At 42.7% G+C, this 21,911-nt stretch overlaps 1 protein-coding gene across 7 annotated transcripts in view; it reads left to right on the top strand.

Annotated features, from left to right (window-relative positions):
- The window catches only part of LEPR (leptin receptor), a 79,735-nt gene that overhangs the window by 7,646 nt on the left and 50,178 nt on the right, over positions 1–21,911 (top strand). For 3 of the 7 annotated variants that reach the window (XM_040407797.1, XM_040407803.1, XM_040407804.1), the window contains exon 1: positions 8,215–8,279. The exons of 1 other annotated variant lie outside the window; for it this stretch is intronic. In XM_040407797.1, the coding sequence (XP_040263731.1) occupies positions 8,241–8,279 (39 nt within the window). In that variant the 5' untranslated portion in view covers positions 8,215–8,240. Of the gene's footprint in view, positions 1–7,556; positions 7,627–8,058; positions 8,133–8,214; positions 8,280–21,911 lie in introns of those variants that run through there. 3 more of the 7 variants (XM_040407800.1, XM_040407802.1, XM_040407801.1) reach the window with 3 other exon arrangements.

Raw genomic sequence — 21,911 nt, 5'->3', positions numbered from 1 at the left:
CATCAGGGGGTCAGCAATACACACAGGCCATGCATAGAACGAGGACCGGCGAGCGAACCCACAGTCCATGGGTTCAGAAGTCATAGGGCAGCTAGCCGCAACATGTCCCGGGCCTTGACAGCGCCAGCACCGAATCACAGTGGCCTCGCGGGTCCCCGGGTCTCGCCTCACAGGAGTTTTGGTAGCGTCCCCCCCCCCCCAAAGAAGGCCGTGCCCTTGCTCCAGGCTCCCTAGGCTGGGAGGTGGGCTGGCATGTCTCTCTCAACTGAGCAGAGTCCTGCATCAAGTCCTGGGTCGCCATATACCACTCGACCAGGTTAACCAACTGATCAAGGTTGCCTGGGTCTCCTTGGCCCACCCAGCGCTGTATGGCCTTTGGCAGCGTGCGCACAAAACGGTCCATTACCACCGGCTCAATCATTTGTGAGGGAATTCTTCACCAGGTGCAGCAAGTCATATGCCTGAGACCTGGCTAGCCGGGTCTCTGAAAAAGCCCACTGGTACACCCTTTGTGCGCGCACATACGTGTTTACCCCCATCCGAGCCAAGACCTCACCTTTAAGTTTCTCATAGTCCTGGGCGTCCTCACGACTGAGATCTAAATAGGCTTTCTGCTATATATAATACTGCTTCCTATGTACAAGAATATAACTACTATAATACTGTCACTGCCAGTTCTGTGAGAAGGTCTGGCAGACGTTCTTCTCTACCTCTTGTATGACGTTCTTTGTTTTGGTTTAACTTTGTCATCTCCTTTCCTTCTGCAAGGTGTCACTTATTTAGACTAATCGTCTTCCTTTATATTCCCTCCCATACTGCCTCACTTTGCGGTTTATACTACTTCCTGGATGAAGTGTTCACTGCTGGAGGCTGCTGCTGCTGTTTGCTCAGATAAGTCTTTTCCTTTATTGTGTTTCCTTGCTGGCTTGATTCTAGGTGACCCTGACTCCGTCCGTATTAAGTGCAGGGAGCCGGTGGTCGTGTCCCCTCACTATTATAGGGTTTTCAGGTGTCACACAGTCTTAGGTACGTGGGCATGCAATCGTGTACCATTGAGACCCTTGCATGTGCATAGCAGTCAGGGAGAGCTCTTAGGGTTTAAAGGGCTCGCCTATATGCTCCTTAGTTTGGAATCAAGCCAGTCGTTTATTTATACATTCCAGCTATCTGCAACTTCATCCGTGACAAATACTGCCTCCTATGTACAAGAATATAACTACTATAATACTGCTCCTATGTACAACAATATAACAACTATAATACTGCCTCCTATGTACAAGAATATAACTACTATAATACTGCCTCCTATGTACAAGAAGATAACTACTATAATACTGCTCCTATGTACAAGAATAAATGACTACTATAATACTGCTCCTGTGTACAAGAATATAACTACTATAATACTGCCTCCTATGTACAAGAATATAACTACTATAATACTGCTCCTATATACAAGAATATAACTACTATAATACTGCTCCTATGTACAAGAATATAACTACTATAATACTGCTCCTATGTACAAGAATATAACTACTATAATACTGCTCCTATGTACAAGAATATAACTACTATAATACTGCTCCTATGTACAAGAATAAATGACTACTATAATACTGCTCCTGTGTACAAGAATATAACTACTATAATACTGCCTCCTATGTACAAGAATATAACTACTATAATACTGCTCCTATATACAAGAATATAACTACTATAATACTGCTCCTATGTACAAGAATATAACTACTATAATACTGCTCCTATGTATAAGAATATAACTACTATAATACTGCTCCTATGTACAAGAATATAACTACTATAATACTGCCTCCTATGTACAAGAATATAACTACTATAATACTGCTCCTGTGTACAAAAATATATTTTCGATAATAATGCTGCCTCCTATTTTGGGAATGCACTGAAAAATGAGATGCATGCTATGCTTTTTTCCCATTTAATGTGATAAAGTCTTCAACAGAGGTACTAAAAGAGCATGCAGTGCAGATGTGAACAAGGCCTAAGAGACTGAGCCAAATAAGCCACAAAATCTAGTGAGACTCGGTCTTATGAGGCTTAAGCATGAGGCGACGGATGGCGAGAAGCTGCAGCTTCACAGGCAACACCTACTGAGCTCAAAACTTAAAGCTCCACACAAGTGTGCAATCTGAACCTCGATAGATGTGTATCTACCATGTACATATCACAACTGTAGTGCGCATACAGTATAATGATGTCATTTTGCCAGAATGAATGGGCATATACGGCCTGGCTCCAGGACTGATGCAGCTCAGAGCAAATTATTATTATTTCATCACCATTAAGGTCCAGCAACAACCAATGTTTTGTATAATGCTGCTCCGTACGTAATGTTCCAGGTAAGAGAACATGATAAATATTGAATATTTATACCGGCTGTTAACTGTTATTCTGCACCTCTCAAAGTTGGTAAGAGCAATGATGTGCAGGCTGCTTAATGCTCCCATTTACATGATTAGGACGTTCAGTATCAGATGGAAAGGAGCTTTATTATGTTATTTGCTAAATGGAGACAGGAAGCTGAATGTATAGCACCACCTCCAGGGAGCGAAGGAGAGAGGGAAGGAAACAAGGAAGGAAGGGGAGGGAGAAAAGAAAGGACAAAAAAAAGAAAGGAAAGAGGAAGGGAAGGAGAGAAGGAAGGAAACGATGAAGGACAAAAGGAAGGAGGGAGGGAAGGAAACAAGGAAGGACAAAAGGAAGGAAGGAGAGAAGGAAAGAAGAATGGGAGGAGGGAGGGAAGGAGAGAAGGAAAGAAGAAAGGGAGGAGAGAAGGAAGGAAACAAGGAAGAAAGGAGGGAGGGAAGGAAACAAGGAAGGACAGAAGGAAGAAAGTAAATAGGGAGGGAATGAGAGAAGGAAGGAAACAAGAAGGACAAAAGGAAGGAAGAAAGGAAAGACGGAGGGAAGGAGAGAAGAAAGGACAAACGGAAGGAAATAAAAAAGGAAGGAGGGAGGGAAGGAAACAAGGAAGGAGGGAAGGAAACAGGGAAGGACAAAAGGAAGAAAGGAAAGAGGGAGGGAAGGAAAGAATGAAGGAAACAAGAAGGACAAAAGGGAGGGAAGGAGAGAAGGAAGGAATCAAGGAATGAAGAAAGAAAGGAAGGTAAGGAGGGAGTGAAGGAAGGAAACAAGGAAGGAATGGAGGGAAAGAAGGAACAAAGGAAGAAAGAAAGAAAGGAATGAGAAAGATGAAGGGAGGGAAGAAGCAGAGAGAGGGAAGTAACAGACAAAAAAAGGAATGGAAGAAGAAAGGGAGAGAGGGAAATAAGGGTAGAAGGAAGGGAGAGGAAGGAAGGGAGGAGGGAATCTAGGAAGAAAAAGAATAAAGGAAGGAAGCTTGCAAAGGAAAGGACCAAGGGGCAGATAAAGGGTGGGATGGAGGGAAAAAAGGAAGGGCAGAGGGAAGTGAGACGAGAAAGCAAGGTAGGGAGAGAGGGAGGGACTGGAAAATGATAAAACAGAAGAAGGGTGGGAATGGAAGGAGGAACGAAGGAATGAATTTCATAGAATCCTTTTAATACTCTTTTTTATTTTTTTTTATTAAAGATTAAGCATAACCATGAATGTGAACAGTAGAGTGCATCTAAGCGTACATCAAATACTGGGTACAACAAGTCCTAATTATAAAGACCAAAACATAATGTATACAAAACTGATGGTATAAATAAAACTACCATATTTTTCGCCCTATAAGACGCACCTGCCCATAAGACGCACCTAGGTTTTTGAGGAAGAATATGAGAAAAAATATAATTTTTAATCAAATGGTGTGCTTTTGGTGGGTTTTGAAATAATGGTAGTCTGTGCATGACACTATTATGGGAGGATCTGAGGATGACGCACTGTCATGTGGGGGATCTGTGGATGGCACTGTTATGGGGGGATCTGTGGATGGCACTGTTATGGGGGATCTGTGGATGGCATTGTTATGGGGAGGGGGATTTGTGGATGGCACTGTTATGGGGAGGGGGATCTGTGGATGGCACTGTTATGGGGAGGGGATCTGTGGATGGCACTGTTATGGGGAGGGGGATCTGTGGATGGCACTGTTATGGGGAGGGGATCTGTGGATGGCACTGTTATATATGTGTTACAGCAGCATCTCCAACGATCTCCTTTATTATGGTATTTCAAAGCAAGTGACGTTACGTTGCCGGCCGCTCTGCCTGCTATGTTAGTAAGTAGTGATACATGGGAGAGCGCAACTACTTTAGTTAAACTTATTAAGAGGTTAAGGATTGCTGTTTAGATATAAATACTGCTGTGAGCGGCGGGGCCCCGCCGCGAGTTGCCGGACTCTAGCCCCTCCTCCCTCCTCGCTGATACATCGCTGCACTGTGCAGCATCGCAGCCGGTGATGTATCAGTGTTAGCGATGTTAAAATGGCAGCATTCGCCCCATAAGACGCACTGCCACTTTTGGGGGAAAATAAGTGTGTCTTATGGGGCGAAAAATACAGTAGGGGTGGGGAATGGGAAGTAAAAATAAACCAGATAAATGCTATACATGTTCATGAGGTAAAAATCAGATAGGGAAAGAAGACACATCTTATAAAATAAAGTTTATTATCTGGAAGATCAGTTAGTAAAATGTAGAAATTCCATCGGAAGGTGAACCACATACTCCAGCTTTCAGTGTGTCCTAGTTTTCCATGAGGAGAGCTCCTCCATTTCTGTAGCCACTGGGAATGGTAGGAGGCTTTGGCTGGTCCCACTTCAGCAGGATCAACTACTTTTCAGTTGAAGGATGTGAAACAATCACTTTTTGGGCTACAGCCATGCCACCACTTGTGAAGGAGGAGGACTGATATAAATGGACCTCTGGTTTGAAAATGCTTTCAAATAACCAGTAACATAAATTTCTGATGTGTGCCCAAAGGGTTGCATTAATCAATATTACACTCTCCATTCTAGAATTCGGTGGTGGTATCCAAGACAGATCATGTAGACTCCTTTTTTTCCTTTAAGTCACTGCGAAAAGTAAAATGAACTCCAAGAGAGCAGCTCTGGAATGGGGATAGAACCCAGGAACCAATTGCTCCAATAGATACAGTACCTCAGAATCTTCCAGACTCTTCAATGATCCATCATTTATTCGGAGATAAAAATATTAGAGGGACCGAAGCTTCTGTTCCCTACCTACAGTGTAATCCATTCTTTTGAGAGAGCTGAAATAAGTGCATTCAATTACTAGCATTGCAGCCTCTTTAATGAATAGCTATCGATTCTTATAATACTCCAGCGATGATGGCGCTCAGGCCTGAAGTGGACTTTACGTAGAGAAGGATCTCCCACTTCATTACTGGGTCATTATGGGGGCAGGATGCATTGTCTACTGAGGATGTTGATTTTATAGATTTAGCTATAAATGAGCAATAATGACAACAAGCACTGATCTGTATGCTGTGTCCTGTACTGCTTCTTGGACTACTTCTTCTGTTGTTTCCTCTGTACTTTCCTGTACTGCTCCTTGTTCTGTTCCGTGTCCCGCTCCTTGTTCTGTTCCGTGTCCCGCTCCTTGTTCTGTTCCGTGTACCGCTCCTTGTTCTGTTCCGTGTACCGCTCCTTGTTCTGTTCCCTGTACTGCTTCTTGTTTTGTTCCCTGTGCTGCTTCTTATTCTGTTCCCTGTGCTGCTCCTTATTCTGTTCCCTGTGCTGCTCCTTATTCTGTTCCCTGTGCTGCTCCATAATCTGTTCCCTGTGCTGCTCCATGATCTGTTCCCTTTGCTGCTCCATGATATGTTCTCTGTGCTGCTCCATGATCTGTTTCCTATGCTGCTACTTGTTCTGTTCCCTGTGCTGCTCCTTGATCCGTTCCTTGTTCTTTGCCCTGTGCTGCTCTTTGTGCTGTTTCCCATGCTGCTCCATGTGCTGATCCTTGAATTGTTTTCTGTACTGCTCCTTGTGGTTTCCTATACTGTTCCCTGTTTTTTCCTATGCTGCTCCTTATGTTGTCTTCTTTGCTACTCCTTGTGCTGTCCCTATGCAGCTCCTTGTGGGGTTTCCTTTGCTGTTCCTTGCATTATTTCTTGTGCTGCTACTTGTATTGTTTCCTGTGCTGCTCCCCTGCTACTCATTTTGCTTTTTCCTTTGCTGTCCCTGTGCTGCTCCTTGCATTGGTTCATTTGCTGCTCCTTGTGTTTCCTTTGCTTTTCATGTTCTGCTCCTTGTCTTGTTTCCTATGCTGCATCTTGTGTTTTTTCCTGTGCCGGTTCTTGTACCTTTTCCTATGTCGCTCCTTGTGTTGTTTCCCGTGCTGCTCCATGTGCAGTTTCCTGGGCTGCTCCTTGTACTGTTTTCTGTGCTGCTTCTTACACTGTTTTCTGTGCTGCTCCTTATGCTGTTTCCTTTGCTGCTCCTTGTGTTGCTTCCTGTGCTGTTTCCTGTTCTGCTCATTGTGTTGTTTCTCTGCTGCTCCTTGTGTTGTTTCCTGGGTTGCTCCTTTTACTGTTTTCTGTGCTGCTCCTTATGCTGGGTTCTTTGGTGCTCCTTGTGTTACTTCCTGTACTGCTCTGCCTTCTTGTACTATTTTCTGTGCTGCTCCTTATGCTGGGATCTTTGGCGCTCCTTGTGTTTCTTTCTGTACTGCTCCTTAAACTTTTTCCTGTTTTGCTCATTGTGTTGCTTCCTGGGCTGCTCCTTTTGTTGCTTTCTGTGCTGTTTCCTGTTCTGCTCATTGTGTTGTTTCTCTGCTGCTACTTGGGCCGTTTACTGGACTGCTCCTTGTACTGCTTCCTTTGCAGCTCCTTATGCTGTTTCTTTTGCTCCTTGTATTGCTTCCTTTGCTGCTCCATGTGTTGTTTCCTGTGCTGCTCCTTGTGTTGTTTCCTGTGCTGCTCCTTTTACTGTTTCCTGCACTGCTCCTTATGCTGTTTCCCTCACTGCTCATTGTACTGCTTCCTGTGCTGCTCCTTGTATTGCTTCCTTTGCTGCTCCTTGTGTTGTTTCCTGTGCTGCTCCTTTTATTGTTTCCTGCACTGCTCCTTAAGCTGTTTCCCTCACTGCTTATTGTATTGCTTCCTGTGCTGCTACTTGTGTTGTTTCTGTGCTGTTTCCTATTCTGTTCATTGTGCTGTTTCTTGTGCTGCTTCTTGTGTTTCTTCTTTTCCTGCTCCTTGTGTTGTTTCATGTGCTGCTCATTGTGTTGCTTCCTGTGCTGCTTCTACTGTTGTTTCTTGTGCCGCTTCTTGTATTGCTTCCTTTGTTGCTCCTTGTATTGTTCCTGGGCTGCTCTTTATGCTGTTTCCTTGGCTGCTCCTTCTATTGCTTCCTGTGCTGCTCCTGCCCCTTAGTCTGCATCTTTGTGATATATCCTGTGTTCTTTTTTTTGCTGTCTCTTGTGCTCTTTCATGGGCTGTATATTCTGCCCTATGTATATTTTTTGCCCTATGGATTACAATATTAATAAACTACAGCATTCACAACTAAGTCCATATAAGCAAGTTTGGGGTCTGAATACAATTAGGGGTCTGGTCTGGAGTCTGAATTTATTTTGGGGGTTTGTGCCAGAGTCTAGGATCTGTATTGGTTTTGGGTGTGCTGAAGGGGTCATATGCAGTCTACTCACAGAATTGCTAAGGTAAGTAGTGCTGTACATTGCCGTCTGGTTTGCTTTCCACTACATACTCCTTGTATACAGGATTTAAGGAAAGCGTTATCTCATATATAACATAGGGCCATTTACAGGGTGCCTATACACATCCTATGACATGCTTTATCTCCTCCACGGTGTGTGATTGCCACATTGCAGCGGCTGGTAATTACTTTGATAAGATTTGTACTTGCATGCTCCCATGTGGCCTCCTGATGAATGAGAGATCCTGATGGATGCAGTTGTCCCTGGTGTCCCGATGGCATCTCTGCCCGCTCTCTTCACCCATCAATGAGCATCTCTGTGATTCAGCTTTGCAGTCCTCAGCATATGTCAACCCCTCTACCCTCCCCTGTGTATGTGTGGGAGCTGGGCTGGCTCTTGTAGGGGGTGTGATACCTCACATACCCACATCAGGATCTGCAACTGCACACAAAGCTAGAAGAGCCTGCAAGTGCTTCCCACTGACACAACACTGCTGCTGCACTGGTAAGGTACAGTATACCCTATGCTACTTGTCACTTATTTTCTACTCTTCTTATTTGACACAGAAATGAGTTTGTCGGATGTGGCAGAGTCGAGTTTGTGATTTGGCACAAGTCATGGTGATATATTTTAAGGTGTTATCTGTTGTTTTGCAGGTAAACCTTCTATGCCATCTGCAGCCCTAAAGAGAGAAATGACAAATACAGCTTTTGCTGCATTTGTTTGTGCCTTGACTTTCTTATAATAATAATACTTTAGCAAGAGTTGATAAGGAAATCTGAAAGAGAGCAGATTGATTTTATGTGCCTATGTCTATCAGTATTATAGTTTATATTACTATTGTCAAACGTCAGAGTTATGCTATGGACATAGATCATTTTATTCAACCGTCTCATCTATGTTGTATCAGCTGTCCGTGTCAGTATATATGGATATGTCAGTTGATTATTGTCAAGTATCAGTTTAGTAGCTTATATCCGAATCGTCAACTATCAGAGTCATACTATAACCATTTACTAAACGGTCTCATATAAGTGATAGCTATCAGTCATTATAGATGCATATATTAAATTGCATTATTGTCAACTGTCAAAGTCATGCCATAGAATTATACTAATCCGTCTCACCTATGTAATAGCTTTCAGTGTCAGTATACAGTATATGCATATATCATAATTGTCAACTAACAGTGTTGTAGCTTATATCACTATTGTCAGCTCTCAGATTCATGCTATGGACATGTATCATTCTATTCATTTGTCTCATCTATGTAATATCAGCTATCGGTGTCAGTATATACGCATATTTTTATTATTGAATCATTGTCACCTGTCATGCTACAAGCATACATCTTGTCAACTATCTTACATATTGTCATTGTCATTTTTCAGAGTCATGCTACGGACATATATCATACTGCTCATCTGTCTCATCTATCTAATATCAGCTTTTACTGTCAGTATATACGCATATATCATTATTGAATTATTGTCACCTGTCATTCTATAGGCATATATCTTGTCCACTATCCTACATATTGTTATTGTCATTTGTCAGTGCCATGCTATATACATATCCTGTATATACAGTGTACACGCGTCATTGTCATCTGCCAGCATCCTACTACGGTATAAGCACTTTTATATCTTGTGGCCATAGTCAATATAAAAGTATGAATCACTGTCAACTATCAGTGTGAATGTATATGTGATGACTGTCACCTGCCAGCCTTGTATGGTATCCATCTTTTTCCCACTGACAACATGACCGTATGTGCAGTGTAAGTGCATGGGCTGACTGTCAGTGTTTGCTCATGGCAATGTCTGTCAATTATCAGAAACATTTGAGACCTTGCGCAAAATTTAGTGGTTGATAATTGTAGTTTCTGATACTCCTTTAAGTTCCTGTTGAGTGGAATCAGTCAGCAAGGAGGTCAATAAAATGTGGTGACTATACGGCACTCGACACTTTATGTTGGCATTTCCCCTTTAAATCCGGAGTCCCTGTGTGTGCCATGGTGACTTCCTCATCTTTGATCCAGTCATTTACATGACGGTTCGTTAGGGAGATGTTAATGAGCTCTGATAACTGAGAAGAGTTTTATGGACCGGCACCTGCATGTGAAATAATGAGTATTCATCCAGCGATTTGCCTGGATATTGACGCTTCCTGGAAGACAAGGAGAATCAGGTTACGAGCCCGCCGTGATTTCTTCACAATGGCTCAGCCAGACGGCAGCACAACCACTTGGAGGATTTCCAGGGGTTTCTTCATTTGCATGTGATGATGTCATTAGTAGATCACTATGTATTCATAGACAATGACATCATCATGACACAAAATAAGATGAAATCGCCAAGATTAGCTAACCATGTCAGGTACATAGGGGCTGCACAGGTAGAAATTATAAATTGCAAGTGGGCCCCAATGTCTTCCCTTGAGCACCATATTGTTAAGCAGTGATGGCTGCCATCTTTTTTCACAAGTCCGGCGAGGCACAGGTAAGCCCTTACCTGTGCCTGTGCCGGGAGCCGGTCTGAAAACAAATGCGGTCACCGGGAGCAGGCAGTTCCGAGAACAGCCCGATGAAGGCCCCCGATGGCTGTTCTCGGAACTGCCTGCTCCCGCTGACCGAACTTGTTTTCAGACCAGCTCGCGCACAGGGCTTACCTGTGCCTCGCCGGACTTGTGAAAAAAGATGGCAGCTCGCATATGTTCGCGGGCGAACAATGCGAACCGGCCATCACTGTTGTTAAGTACAAAACTCTTTGCTGAGTAATTCCTATTCTACCAAATTTCTGTGGGAATAAAGTTGAAAATTTTAACATTTTCAACATTTTTGCAACTTTTTCTGATTTTACGCCACTCTCTGCACTTAAAAAAAAATGGGTGGGGAAGTGGGCACAGTTAACTAGGCTAATTTGGTGCACCTTTGCTTTAGCAACTGCAACTTTTTCAAAAGTTGCAAAACAAAAAAGAAGCAGAATCTGACTTCAATAGTTCTTGGTGACATACAAAAACTTGAGTAACAGTTCTAGACAAAAGTGTTATGTCTTAAGATGCACCACATTTATTAAAAACTGTCGTTTGATAGATTTGGTGCAAATGATGGCAATGCAAACTCAAGAAACACTGTCCTCAAAAATGCTCCCTCCATAGAGGTCAGTGGTTTGTCACTGCCATGCAGTCACCACTAGGGGGAACATAAGAGCGTACTGCATACTACCAGTGCATTGAACTCAATAATAAATCTGTATGCAGTAAACTCCTATGCTCCCCTAATGGTGGTGGCAGGTTGTCCAAATGCAAGTGTAAAAAAAAAAAAAATACTCCCAGATTGCAAGTGTAAATAAAATAAAAATAACAGAAATTATACTCCCTTCGCCCATCCCTCCCGCCCCGGACAGTCCCGAGGTCCCTGCTGCGCTCCATTTCTCGCTCCCATCTTGACATGATGATTCGTCTCAGCTAGTGATTAGCAATCTCAGCAATTTCCTGCCGTGCCGATAGAGGAGGAATGGAGGTGGAACTACAGCGGTTGAGGATGGGGTAGGGGAATATATATATATTTTTACAGCATGTGCAGCCTAGGGAAAGCTCTTTTTTTTGTGCTGGAATACTTAATTTTTCTTAATATATGAGATAAGGCTCTGATGTTCTATTAATTGTCACCACTAGGGGGCAGATCTCTTTATTGCTATAATGGCTTTCACGACTTAAATAGGATTCTCAGGAGAATTGCCCCCTAGTGGCGACAAGAGGCAACAGAGCCTTTTCAAGTTTATTAGAAAAATGCTCCAAACCCTACATGCAGCTCGTTTCTCGGGGAAAAACATTGTCACGATGGATACTCTGTAAAGTGACAGGAGAAAGGACCCGGAACTCTTACTCCCCCTGTTTACCTCGCCCTCAGTAGAATATTAATTGACATGGAAAGGTCTGCTATTTGCTCAGGTTCAATATTACAAAGCTTTTAGGAGACGCTGGGACAGATTTATTAACAATGGGTTAATTGCTTCACCTGCAGGAGAGGCTCAGCGTGGCGTTGACAGGACCAACCGGTAATGAGCGCCGCGTAATTTTGACTCTTACCTGTTTACGCCTGAACTCTCTCATTATAGATGTGAACGCTACATTCTACTTGTGCCAAATAATGACTTTGCTGTACAAGCAACCTGGCTTTAAAAAGTGGAATTGGAACAGGACGCAATGTGCGCGGCGCCGGAGTCCCTTCTGGGAGTCATGCATTAGGGCTTGCAAGCCAGTCATTTATAGGAAGGCAGCATGAGCGCAGTACACAAAATGAGAAAATAAATCACAGTACAAATGCAAAACCTCTAGGTGGACCTGTTAGAGGTGGAGTCGGAAGCGGGCCCACGCGTTTCGTCACATTTACATGTTTGAAGTAGTCTAGGTCGTTATAAGTTGTTTTGGATCCGGCGCCTTCCATAGCTCCCCACAGAACATAATCTGGAGGTGTGAGATTGGGTGACCATGGTGGCCGTCTGTCACTGAAGATTAATCTATCCCCGAAAACATTGCACATTACCTCCATGGAGACACCGGCTGGGTGCGCAGCAGCACTATCCCGAGAGGAGGAAAGTGAACAGTTGGATGTAAGGGCTCAGGATCACTCCCCAGTAATGCTCTGTCTAAAAAGATGTATATCTGGTCTCTGTTTTAAAGTGGAACCACAATTTTTCTTTGCACTGATTGAGAGCTCCCCCTAGTGGCAGCAGCAGGCAGAAAAAAAATGTCAGCATTTAAAGGAAACCTGTCACATTGAACGTGGTGTCTGAGCTGAAGGCAGTACGTCATAGAGCAGGAGGAGCTGAGCAGATTAATGTATCATTTTATGGGAAAATATTCAGCAAATCTTGTAATTTATTGATTTAAATTCCTGCTCATTCTGGGCTTTGAAGTCCAGGAGGCGGTCCTATTAGTGATTGACAGACTTCCCTCTATGATTGTGCATACACAGATAGCTGTCAATCACCGATAGGACCGCCTCCAGGACTTAGCATGAATTTAAATGAATGAAATACAAGTTATACTGAATATTTTCCAATAAAACTATATATCAATCTGCTCAGCTCCTCCTGCTCCACAACATGTTGCCTGCAGATTACTTTGTATTCTCATGGGGACAGGTTGCCGTTAAAGGTGCAGTGCAGCTTGTTATAGAGCAGGAGGAGCTGAGCAGATCGATTTATATAGTTTTGTGGGAAAAGGTTCAGTATAACTGGAATTTTATATATTTACATATCTGCTGATTCTGGACTTAGACTTGTTTCACTACAACAGGAACCGGTGGAGAGACGGCTGCAACCCGGCCAACGTGCCAAGGATCGGCCAGACCAATACCGCTGCACACAGTGATATTTGTCCGGCCGTTCGTCGGCATATTTGCCGGTTGTGGCTGGATCTCCGCCAGTGAATGGGGCCGGACGGAATGCCGGCTGCGTCCGGCAGGGATGGATCCGATAGGCCGTTGCTGGCTGGAAACGCGTGCCAGATCTATTTACCGCAAATGTGAAGCAGGTCTTAGGAGTCCAACGGGCAGTAGGACCACCCACTGGACTCTCAATGAGTTAATGGAATAAATTACGTTAGGGCTCATGCACATGAACGTGTGCCGCCCGTGCCGTGCACCGTCTGTGTGGCTGGTGCTGACGGATGCGGACCCATTCAACTTGAATGGGTCGCGATCTGTTCGCACCACAAAAAAATAGAGCATGTTCTATTTTATTTGCAGTGCGGAGTCACGGACAGAAATGCCATGGAAGCGCTTCATAGTGCTTCCGTAGCCTTCCGCTCCGTGCCTCCACTCCACATCTTCCGGATTGTGGACCCATTCAGTGGCTCCTCATCCGCTAAACGGTGCACACATGGCCAGTGTCCGTATATATGGCAGACCTGCTGTTTGCGGGCCACAATACAGACACGGCCGTGTGCATGAGCCCTTGTACTGAATCTTTTCCCATAAAACTATATATCAATCTGCTCAGCTCCTCCTGCTCTATAACATGATGCCTGCAGATTGGACTGCATGCTTTTTAAATAACTGGTACTTTTAAAGAAGATCTCCGCTGTGGACAATCCCTCTTTGGTGGAAGGGGTTCTTCAGTGATCATAAGATGTGGGACCCCCTCCCCCTTCAACAATAAACTGTAATCTGTGGAGGATCCTGACAGGAACTGCTCAATATCCCTGCAGCGCCACCACAGGAGAAATGAAGCATTACATCACTCCGGAGTGCAGGCTACATGTATTATTATTGTTGCCTTATTGAACCTCTATTCTACAACAAGAAGTCGTCCCCGTCACATTTCACTGCTCGGCGAGGACAGAACATCGCGTCTCTTATTTTGCCTGAACGGGTATAATGAGATGATGACAATGATTACATCAGTAACTGTTCACCGGCCCTTTAATTGGCTTTTTGTATTTTGTATAGATTAGACTTAGCTCGAAACATTGAATTATTGTTCCATCCGGAAAAGCTTTATTATTACGACACAGATGAGGAGATCGAACGTCTGCAACTTGGGAGCTACGGCTTGATGGTTCCATCAAACTAATCCTCAGAATATGAAATCCATTCCTGTTATGTGGACGGATACATCGTGAAGGTTTCCGGAACTTGTCAACCGTCGGGAGAAGAAGTCACCACCAGGGGAGGGGGGACAGCAGGAAGAAGGGATTGGTTGAGTTGTCCATCACGCAGATCCTCAGATGTTGCTTATAGATCCAGATTTGTACATAAATGTGTCTGTGTCTCTGACTCAAACCTTGAGAGCTGCGAGGTTATGTTTACCATCAGAGGCAAGGGCCACAGGGGTCTAGATCAGGGGCATAACTGCATCAAAAGCAACCATAGCAGATGCTACAGGCCCCATAGAGTCTATCTATCTATCTATCTATCCAGGGGCAATGCTAGGTTAGAACATTCGGGGCCTGGGCCCGTGATGGTTTGTCCCAGGCCCGGAATGTCCTTCCTGCCTGTTAGATATAACTGTATCGCTCTCCTCAGGACGGCAATGCAATTGAATCTAATGCCCTGCAAGAGCTGAAGGACCTGTGATGACCTCACAGTCTATGTGATCAGTTCTAAATGCAGTAGCTGAAAAGGACCTGTGATGATGTCACCATCATGTGACCAGTGCAGGAGAGGACGGCTCAGCAATGAAGAGAAGTCGTGAGAAGAAGCTGATGTGACGTCTGCTACATGAGGAGAGGTAAGTGAAGGGGTAGATTACTCTGTGTGAGAGGCAGAGTAATGTTGGGAGTTGTAGTTATTTAACTGGGACTGTATATTAGAGCTGAAGGGAGGGAAATTAACCCCTTAGTGACCAGCCTGTTTTGGGCCTTACTGACCAAGCATTTTTCTTCATTTTTCATCTTCGCGTTCCAAGAGCTATAACTTTTTTATTTTTCCGTCTATATAGCTTTATGAGGGTTTTTTTGCGGGACAAGTTGTAGTGGCACCATTTTGGGCTACACATAACTTTCTGATGAACTTTTATTAACTCTTTCTGGGAGGGAGATGGGAAAAACAGCAATACTGCCACTACGTTTTTACGTGATAAATTTTACGGCGTTCATTTTTCGGTATAAATAACGTAATATCTTTATTTTCTGGGACAGTACGATAACAGTAATACCAAATAGATATATTTTTTTTTTTTACATTTTACAACTTTTTTGCAATTAAACTTTATTTTTTTTTAACCTCTTCAGGACACAGGGCGTACAGGTACGCCCTGATGTCCTGGTACTTAAGGACACAGGGCGTACGGGTAAGTCCTGTGTATTTCCGATCACCGCCGCCCGGCGGGCGGTGATCGGAACCTGGTGCCTGCTCAAATCATTGAGCAGGTACCTTGGCTTAATGCGCGGGGGGGTCCCGTGACCCCCCCTATGTCGGCGATCACCGAAAACCGCAGGTCAATTCAGACCTGCTTTTTGCGGCGGCGATCGGCGGTGCCATCGGGTCCCTCCTATAGAGGGGACCCGATGGCATGGAAGGCAGCGTGATACCTAAGGAAGGCATCGCACTGCCTTCCGGTGATGAGCCTGTGAGATCCAGCCCCCTGGATCTCACAGGCCGGAAGCTGTATGAGTAATACACACAGTATTACTCATACAGCCAATGCATTACAATACAGAAGTATTGGAATGCATTGTAAAGGATTAGACCCCCAAAAGTTCAAGTCCCAAAGTGGGACAAAAAATAAAAGGGTAAAAAAAAAAAAAGTAGAAAAAATAAAGTTTTCCCCCCAAAAAATGAAAAGTTTAAAGGGAAAAAAAAAGTATACATATTAGGTATCGCCGCATCCGTATCGACGGCTCTATAAACATATCACATGACCTAACCCGTCAGATGAACACCGTAAAAAAATAAAAATAAAAACTCTGCTAAATAAACAATTTTTTTGTCACCTTACATCACAAAAAGTACAACAGCAAGCGATCAAAAAGGCGTTTGCCCACCAAAATAGTACCAATCTAACCGTCACCTCATCCCGCAAAAAATGAGCCCCTACCTGAGACAATCCCCCAAAAAAAAAAAACTATGGCTCAGAATATGGAGACACTAAAACATCATTTTTTTTGTTTTAAAAAAGCTGTTATTGTGTAAAACTTACATAAATAAAAAAAAGTATACATATTAGGTATCTCCGCGTCCGCATCGACCGGCTCTATAAAAATATCACATGACCTAACCCCTCAGATGAACACCGTAAAAAATAAAAACTGTGCTAAATAAACCATTTTTTGTCACCTAACATCACAAAAAGTGTAATCGCAAGCGATCAAAAAGTCATATCTCATCCCGCAAAAATCAAACCCTACCCACGGTAATCGCCCAAAAACTGAAAAAATTATGGCTCTCAGACTATGGAAACACTAAAACATGATTTATTTTGTTTTAAAAAAGAAATCATTGTGTAAAACTTACATAAATACCGCAAAAAGAAAGTATACATATTAGGTATCGCAGCGTCCGTAATAACTTGCTCTATAAAAATATCACATGACCTAACCCCTCAGGTGAATACCGTAAAAAAAAAAAAACGGTGTAAAAAAAGCAATTTTTTGTCACCTTACATCACAAAAAGTGTAATAGCAAGCGATCAAAAAGTAACACGCACCCCAAAATAGTGCCAATAAAACCGTTATCTCATCCCGCAAAAATCATACCCTACCCAAGGTAATCACCCAAAAACTGAAAAAATTATGTCTCTCAGACTATGGAAACACTAAAACATGATTTTTTTTGTTTTAAAAAAGAAATCATTGTGTAAAACTTACATAAATAAAAAAAAAGTATACATATTAGGTATCGCCGCATCCGTGACAACCTAGTCTATAAAAATATTACATGATCTAACCTGTCAGATGAATGTTGTAAATAACAAAAAATAAAAACGGTGCCAAAACAGCTATTTCTTGTTACCTTGCCTCACAAAAAGTGTAATATAGAGCAATCAAAAATCATATGTACCCTAAACTAGTACCAACAATACTGCCACCCTGTCCCGTAGTTTCTAAAATGGGGTCACATCTTGGAGTTTCTACTCTAGGGGTGCATCAGGGGGGCTTCAAATGGGACATGGTGTAAAAAAAAACAGTCCAGCAAAATCTGCCTTCCAAAAACCGTATGGCATTCCTTTACTTCTGCGCCCTGCCGTGTGCCCGTACAGCAGTTTACAACCACATATGGGGTGTTTCTGTAAACTACAGAATCAGGGCCATAAATATTGAGTTTTGTTTGGCTGTTAACCCTTGCTTTGTTACTGGGGAAAATTGATTAAAATGGAAAATTTGCCCAAAAATTGAAATTCTGAAATTTCATCTCCCTTTGCCAATAACTCTTGTGGAACACCTAAAGAGTTAACGACGTTTGTAAAATCAGTTTTGAATACCTTTGAGGGGTGCAGTTTCTTAAATGGGGTCAATTTTATGGAGTTTCTACTCTAGGGGTGCATCAGGGGGGCTTCAAATGGGACATGGTGTAAAAAAAAACAGTCCAGCAAAACCTGCCTTCCAAAAACCGTATGGCATTCCTTTCCTTCAGCGCCCTGCCATGTGCCCGTACAGCGGTTTACGACCACATATGGAGTGTTTCTGTAAACTACAGAATCAGGGCCATAAATATTGAGTTTGGTTTGGCTGTTAACCCTTGCTTTGTAACTGGAAAAAAATTATTAAAATAGAAAATCTGCCATAAAAGTGAAATTTTGAAATTGTATCTATATTTTCCATTAATTCTTGTGGAACACCTAAAGGGTTAACGATGTTTGTAAAATCATTTTTGAATACCTTAAGGGGTGTAGTTTCTTAGATGGGGTCACTTTTATGGAGTTTCTACTCTAGGGGTGCATCAGGGGGGCTTCAAATGGGACATGGTGTCAAAAAAAACAGTCCGGCAAAATCTGCCTTCCAAAAACCGTATGGCATTCTTTTCCTTCTGCGCCCTGCCGTGTGCCCGTACAGCAGTTTATGACCACATATGGGGTGTTTCTGTAAACTACAGATTCAGGGACATAAATATTGAGTTTGGTTTGGCTGTTAACCCTTGCTTTGTAACTGGAAAAAAATTATTAAAATGGAAAATCTGCCATAAAAGTGAAATTTTTAAATTGTATCTATATTTTCTATTAATTCTTGTGGAACACCTAAAAGGGTTAACGATGTTTGTAAAATCATTTTTGAATACCTTAAGGGGTGTAGTTTCTAGAATGGGGTCATTTTTATGGAGTTTCTACTCTAGGGGTGCATCAGGGGGGCTTCAAATGGGACATGGTGTAAAAAAAAACAGTCCAGCAAAACCTGCCTTCCAAAAACCGTATGGCATTCCTTTCCTTCTGCGCCCTGCCGTGTGCCCGTACAGCGGTTATGACCACATATGGGGTGTTTCTGTAAACTACAGAATCAGGGACATAAATATTGAGTTTGGTTTGGCTGTTAACCCTTGTTTGTAACTGTAAAAAAATTATTAAAATGGAAAATCTGCCAAAAAAGTGACATTTTTAAATTGCATCTCTATTTTCCATTAATTCTTGTGGAACACCTAAAGGGTTAACAAAGTTTGTAAAATCAGTTTTGAATACCTTGAGGGGTGTAGTTTATAGAATGGGGTCATTTTTGGGTGGTTTCTATTATCTAAGCCTAACAAAGTGACTTCAGACCTGAACTGGTCCCTAAAAATTGGGTTTTTGAAGATTTATGAAAAATTTAAAGATTTGCTTCTAAACTTCTAAGCCTTGTAAGGCCCCTTTCACACGAGCGAGTATTCCGCGCGGATGCGATGCGGGAGGCGAACGCATTGCACCCGCACTGAATACCGACCCATTCATTTCTATGGGGCTGTGCACACGAGCAGTGATTTTCACGCATCACTTTTGCGTTGCGTGAAAATCGCAGCATGCTCCTCTTTGTGCGTTTTTCACGTAACGCAGGCCCCATAGAAATGAATGGGGTTGCGTGAAAATCGCAAGCATCCGCAAGCAAGTGCGGATGCGGTGCGATTTTCACGCACGGTTGCTAGGAGACGATCGGGATGGAGACCCGAACCTTATTATTTTCCCTTATAACATGGTTATAAGGGAAAATAATAGCATTCTGAATACAGAATGCATAGTACAATAGGGCTGGAGGGGTTAAAAAAAAAAAAAAATCATTTAACTCACCTTAATCCACTTGCTCGCGATGCCCGGCATCTCCGTCTGACTCATTTACTGTATAGGACCTGTGGAGAGCATTAACTATAGTTTAAGGACCTGGGATGACGTCACTCCGGTCATCACATGGTACGTCACATGATCTTTTACCATGGTGATTCACCATGGTAAAAGATCATGTGACGTACCATGTGATGACTGGAGTGACGTCATCGAAGGTCCTTTAGCCAGGTCCTAAAGAAAAGAATACAGAAGAGATGCCGGCTGCGCTATCAAGTGGATTAAGGTGAGTTAAATTATTTTTTATTTTTTTTAACCCCTCCAGTGCTATTTTACTTTTCATTCTGTATTCAGAATGCTATTATTTTCCCTTATAACCATGTTATAAGGGAAAATAATACAATCCACAGAACACTGATCCCAAGCCCGAACTTCTGTGAAGAAGTTCGGGTTTGGGTACCAAACACGCACGATTTTTCTCACGCGAGTGCAAAACGCATTACAATGTATTGCACTCGCGCGGAAAAATCGCGGGTGTTCCCGCAACGCACCCACGCATTTTTCAGCAACGCCCGTGTGAAAGAGGCCTAACAGCCCCAAAAAATAAAATATCATTGCCAAAATGATCCAAATATGAAGTAGACCTATGGGGAATGTAAAGTAATAACTATTTTTGGAGGTATTACTATGTATTATAGAAGTAGAGAAATTGAAACTTGGAAATTTGCAATTTTTTTACAAATTTTTAGTAAATTTGGTATTTTATTTATAAATAAAAATTTATTTATTTTTTTTACTTCATTTTAACAGTGTCATAAAGTACAATATGTGATGAAAAAACAATCTTAGAATGGCCTGGATAAGTCAAAGCGTTTTAAAGTTATCAGCACTTACAGTGACACTGGTCAGATTTGCAAAAAATGGCCTGGTCCTTAAGGTGAAATAAGGCTGTGTCCTGAAGGGGTTAAAGAATTAATTTATTTTTCATTGCCGCTTCTCAAGACCCATAACTTTTTTTTTTTTATTTCTAAGGAGTTGTGTGAGGGCTTGATTTTTGCGGGACGACTTATTTTTCATTGGTATTTTGGAGTGAATGGCCTTTTTGATCGCTTGTTATTAAGTTTTTTTGGTGGCAACTAAGAATAAATTAGCAATTCTGTCTTTTTTTTTTTTTTTTTAAAGGCGTTCACCGTAGGGGATAATTTATGTGATATTTATGTAGTCCGGGTCGTTACGGACGTGGCAATACCAAACAGATGGGGGAGATTTTTTTGTTGCAATTTTTTTAATGGAAAAGCGTATTTTCAATGGAAAAATAATTTTTTTTATTTAATAAATGGTTTTTTTTCCCGTTTTTTTTACCACTTAATAGTCTCCCAAAGGGACTATAAGAGACAGTATTTTGATTGTTTTCAAAATGCAATTCACTATCCCTATAGTGAATTGCATTTTAATAGCAATGCTATTCTAGCATTGACCAGCAAGCTGCGCCAAAGAGGTGCAGACGGCTGGAAATTATTGAAGGCTCGTCTGGGGCCTACAACAGACCCCTTCCAGCTTTCAAACACATCGGCACCCCGCGATCGCATTTGCGGGGTGCCGATGGGAGACAGAGGCAGTCCGCTCCCTCTGTCAGCACTTTACATGCGGCGGGCGCCATTGCCCGCGGCATGTAAAGTGTTAAACAGCCTGCATCGGCACTCCTGCCATTCCAGGCTGTTAGATCCGGGTCCCCGCTGCACGGGGGACCCGTGCAGCGTTTAGACTGCGCCTCCGTAAAAAAGCGGCGGCCCAGCCTAAGGCCCCTTAGTGACTGCCGTAAAAACACGTATGGGTGGTCACTAAGGGGTTAATAACATGGGACAGTGGGGTGGAGTGATTTTATTTACATGGGACTGAAAGTTGAGGGGGTGATGTTATTTACATGGGACTATATGAAGGCGGTTGTGGGAGCGAATGATATTATGTTACATGGGACTGAATGTTGAGAATTGGGCCATATGCATTGGGGCTTGGGCTCCGGATCTTTTGAGACCCTAACAAGACCCCTGTATCTATCTATCTATCTATCTATCTATCTATCTCATATCTATATCTATCTATGTCTGTCTATATATTTATCTCATATCTACAGTCGCGTAGCTGGAAATGACTGGACCCTAAATTTTCTGGTTGGCACTCTGACGTTCTTGGATAGGTTCCTCTAGATTTATGATACAATATCTGCAGCGCTCAGGATTGTATGAAAATGTATCTTATCAATTCATCCAGCATCTCACAGTTTACCAGGCCAACGTTTCGGTCCAATCCCGGGACCTTTATCACAGCCTATAGTAGGGAGAGCTGTAGAAGAAACTTGACGATCACGCTGTTGGATGGAGTTAGTTGCTGCGTATGACTCCATCCAGCAGCGCGGTCGCCATGTTTCTTCTACAGCTCTCCCTACTATAGGCTGTGATCAAGGTCCCAGGATTGGACCAAAGCATCGGCCTGGTAAACTGTGAGATTCTGGATGAGTTAATTAAATAACTTGGTAAATTTGCAGACAGTCCTGAGCGCTGTGGTTTTTGTATCATAGAAGCGACTCTGGAAGTAAGTGTT

This window comes from Bufo bufo, chromosome 9 (assembly GCF_905171765.1).
Source record: "Bufo bufo chromosome 9, aBufBuf1.1, whole genome shotgun sequence".
Classification (NCBI taxonomy): Eukaryota; Metazoa; Chordata; class Amphibia; order Anura; family Bufonidae; genus Bufo; species Bufo bufo.
This window is presented reverse-complemented; position numbering and strand designations above follow the sequence as displayed.